General features: G+C 41.1%; 1 protein-coding gene across 1 annotated transcript; it reads left to right on the forward strand.

Moving 5' to 3' along the window:
• The first annotated feature begins 1283 nt into the window (after positions 1–1283).
• LOC149543510 (uncharacterized) lies at positions 1284–3125 on the forward strand. Its single transcript, XM_089795807.1, has one exon. The coding sequence runs from the start codon at positions 1284–1286 to the stop codon at positions 3123–3125; it is 1842 nt and encodes a 613-aa protein (XP_089651933.1).
• The last annotated feature ends 1238 nt before the right edge of the window (positions 3126–4363 follow it).

A 4363-nucleotide genomic window follows, 5' to 3' on the forward strand; every position in this document is an offset into this window, starting at 1 on the left:
TGTGGAGCGTGCATACTAAACCAATATTCCTACGAGATGGCCTCTCCCTCCTCAGATCAGTCATCCAGTCCACTAGGAGAGCCATTGACTATCTCAATGCAAGGTTGATGCCACTCCATCTAGAGTTGGCCACCCTACTACACCCTAACCTATGGGTACATTTGGACACCTCCTCTTACAATCGTGCCATGGGACGTCAAGCAGTTTGCATCCAAAGACAGAAGTTAAAGTTCTGTTCTCTTCTTAGGCAATCCCGTGGTGAGCATTGGAATTCTTTTCTCGATCCTTCAACGTGCATCAGTAGCTTTCCATATCTCATCTAGGATTTGCACCTTGTGCCAGTAGAGTCTTATCAGGCAATATCCCTGCAGTAGAAACTCTACCTATTCCACCACTGTCCAACCTGAACTTGGCTCTTATAGTCACGTCGTCCTCACCTATTCCTACACTATTCAACTCATAGTAGGCCTCGACAGTCACTCCATCTTTTCCTCTTGCGGACCAACCCGTAGTGGAAGGAGCAAGTAGTCCCTGTCCGCAGGCATGCTGTTCTTTAGTGTCTCAAGCCAATGATGTGTTGCCTGCGCTGGAGCTCCAGGTTCGATCTGCATCCTGCCTCGTTAGTGACTTCGCCCAATGGTCATCTTCACCCAACAACTTCATCTTAGATGGTTCAGGTACATCCACCAACCACTCTGACTCTCTTGATGTTCATTGTAAATCTGATGGCTTTTCTCATTATTACTCTTCTGCTAGTGCATCCCATCGAGACCCCAACTCTTTTAATACAAGTCTTTTCACCTTGAACAAGTGTGAGCCCTTGTCTAGCGTGCAGGCCCCTAAACCAATAAACTTTATTGTTGCTCCTTCGTCCAATACTCCTTGTTAGCCAGATGGTTTTTCACATTTTAACTCTCCTGTGGATGCATCCTATCGTGCCCCTCTCTCTTTTAATGTGAGTCTTGACACCCTGCAAGCCAGTGACCCATCATCCAATGTGCAGGCCCCTCTCTTGGATAATGTGGTTCCTGCTCCTATGTCCCCCACTTTGGTGATGTCTAAGTTGGAGCCTACCCATCTTCCTATCGACTCTGATGCATTCCCTCCTACCATCAATCTTATGGGTCATCCCATGAACCTTGTTGCCAACTCTAGAAGTGACCGTGCTGGTCTCCCGCCTCACCCTTCTCTTTCTTACTACACGATGCACAATTGGGAGGATAAGCTTGTGGTCAACTTATCTCATGCTATTATTGACCATCCTTCTTTTAATTTTTTGAAGCATGGTCTTAACTTTACCTGTGCTCCCAGATCTATTCCTCACATTAAATTTCTTGTTGAGATCAAGCAAGCTATCTGCTCCCTCTCCTCTGATTTGGCAGAAGAGGTTAGACAGGACTGTGCGGTCACCCTTAGACGTGCCAAGCCACCCCATACTCAACTTCCCCAAAGCTGAGTTGCGGGCCTTCAAAAATTTAGTTGCCAACAATGATATTGTCATCACCAAGGCTAATAAAGGTAATGCCACTGTTGTCATTAACAGGCATGATTATGTCGCCAAAATGTGGGTTTTGCTTGCTGATTCAAATAGCTACAAGACCCTTCCTTGTAACCCTTGTTCGAAGATTCTCAAGCTTGTCAAGACTGTTGTAACCAATTCCTCCTTTGATGAGGCCACTAAGAAAAAATTGTTGCCATCTAAAGAAGTAACCCCTCGCATCTATGGGGTTCCAAAAATTCATAAAGATGGCATCCCACTTCAACCTATTGTTGACACCATTGGGTCACCAACCTATTGGTTGGCATCTCATCTTGCCAAGCTTATCTCCCCGTTGGTGGGAAATTCTGACACTTTTGTCAAAGATTCTAGCCACTTCATCCAATTCACCAAAGATGTCAGGTTGGAGCAAAATGATATCTTGGTGAGTTTTGATGTGGTTTCTCTCTTCACCAATGTGCCTATTCCTGACTCCATTGACATCATTAAGGGAAAGATGGGTGAAGAAATTGCCTCCTTAGTAGATTTATGTCTGAGGTCCACTTTCTTTTCCTTCCAAGGTGTCTTCTATGAACAGGTAGACGGGGTGGCTATGGGTTCTCCCCTCTCTCCGATCATTGCCAACCTTTATATGGAGCGCTTTGAGGAATTGGCCCTCCTCTCTTTTCCTCTTAAACCCAGATGGTGGAAGCCATATGTGGATGACACAAATGTGTGCTGGCCACATGGTCAAGACAAGCTTGTGGAGTTCCACAAGCACATCAACAACTTATCCACTAACATCTCCTTCACGATGGAACTTGAGTCGAACAACCATTTACCTTTCTTCGATGTTCTTCTCATCAAGAAGTTAGATGGAACCCTCGGCCGAAGTGTGTATCGCAAGACCACCCACACTAAGTTATACCTCCACTCTTCTTCTCACCATCACCCTAGCCAAAAGGTTGGCATCCTCAAGACCCTCGGCCTTAGAGCCCTTAGAATTTGCGATGATGACAACTTAAACCATGAGTTGGCCCATCTCCGCCAAGTCTTCAAGCTTAATGGATACTTGCATAAGAAAATTTCTAAGGCACTTAACCAAGCCAAGTCTTTCTTTCTCACTACTGCCAACCCTAAACCTCTTTTGTCACCACCTCCCCTGAGTGTTGCCATTCCTTTTGTTGATGGCATATCCCAAAAGATTGCCAAAATCCTGTCCAAAAAGGGCCTTAGAGTTGCCTTCAAGCCCCTGTCTAGGGTTTGCAACTATGTTCCCCCTCTTAAAGACTCCAAGGATGCTCTTCTTGACTCAGGAGTCTACAAGATTGTTTGCCCCTATGGTGTGGCTTACATAGGAGAAACAGGTCGCTCATTCCAGACTAGAATTAGGGAGCATAGTGCAGACATCAAACATGAAAGAGTCCAAAAATTTGCTCTAGCTGAGCACTCATCTGCCACCAAACACCATATCTGTCTGGAGAGCACCCAAATCCTTGTTAAGGAAGATAACTATTTCAAGAGGAAGTTAATGGAAGCCATTGAAATAAACCACCATCCCCTTAATCTCAATCAAGACGATGGGTGTTCCTTGAGCCAGTCTTGGCAACCATTATTATGTTCTTTGGAGAGTCGTCACCGTCCTTGAGCTTCTCCCTCCCTGTCCTTTCTTCCTCTCTCTCCTCTTCGTCCTTGGTCTTGCACGCTCCTCTGCCTCTCTTGTATCCTTTCCTTTTTTGTCGTGACTCTCCCCTAGCTTTTTTTCTCCCCCTCTTCCTCACCCTTCTTGTCCTTTCTTTTCTTGGTTCCTTGGTTTTTTCTTCCTTTCTCGCTCTTTCTTTCTCTTTTTTTCTTCTTTGTTAGCTGTTTTCTTGATTAAAAAACTTATTTATGCTTAGCTCTACTCCATTTTGCATGTGTGTGTGTGTTATTTTAGTTTTTATTTTGGTGTGCTCTGGTTCTTTCATTTTTTAATTTTTAATTTTTATTATTTTTTATTATTTTTTTTTCTTGTTTCCCTGCTTTTTTTTTCCTCGATTGTCTTCGTTTAGTTTTTTTATTGTTTTTATGTTGTATTTTTATAGCTTAGTACTAATATATATATTTATGTATATATACACACAGTTATATACATATATATATATGGGGGTATATATATATATATATCTGTGTGTTTGTGTAAAAATACTAAAAATAGAAATATATATATATATATAATATTTCGTATTCTTTCTGGTGTGTTCTCATTCTTTTTATTTTTATTTTTATTGTTTTTATTTTTATTTTTTTCATTTTTTACTTAATTTTTTATTTTAATTTTTAATATTTATTAGCTTCTCCTTTATATTCTTTCTTTCTTTCTTTTTATTCCCCCCTTTTTCCCAATGGTTGGGGCATCTCGACCCCCACCCATTTTTTCCTGCTTAGTTCTTTTATATTATTAATTTTTTATTTTCATTTTTTATTTTTTTCCTTGATTAATTATTATTTTGGGTTCTTTAATTCCTAGGGGTAGTGTCAAACTTTTCTTTTACTTATTTTCTCTTTCTTGGGTCCAATCCCCCCCTCCCCATGCCCCATTTTTTATTTTTTATTTTTTAACTTTTTATTCTTATTCTCCTCAAGCCACCTCGCTTTCTGCACCCCTCCTCTTTTTTCCCTTTAATAACCCCTGAACTGGCTTGATCTGCTCACTTTTTCATTCTTGCATTCTCTCGTCCTGATGATGGATCACAGAGTGTGATCCGAAACGTTGATACTAAAAAAATTGACACAATCAAATCCAGAAGCAAAAATTATATTCTAATGGATTGTGGAAATCTAATAAGATTGATGTTCAAACTTAGTTTTATCACTAGTCATGTGATGAGAACAACCACTATCTAT

Source organism: Cupressus sempervirens, chromosome 8, assembly GCF_028749045.1.
Source record: "Cupressus sempervirens isolate cs-2001-9-10 chromosome 8, ASM2874904v1, whole genome shotgun sequence".
NCBI classification, from domain to species: Eukaryota; Viridiplantae; Streptophyta; class Pinopsida; order Cupressales; family Cupressaceae; genus Cupressus; species Cupressus sempervirens.

Coding starts and splice junctions, on each gene's coding strand:
- LOC149543510 (XM_089795807.1), top strand. CDS start 1,284: ATGGTCTTAACTTTACCTGTGCTCCCAGATCTATTCCTCACATTAAAT.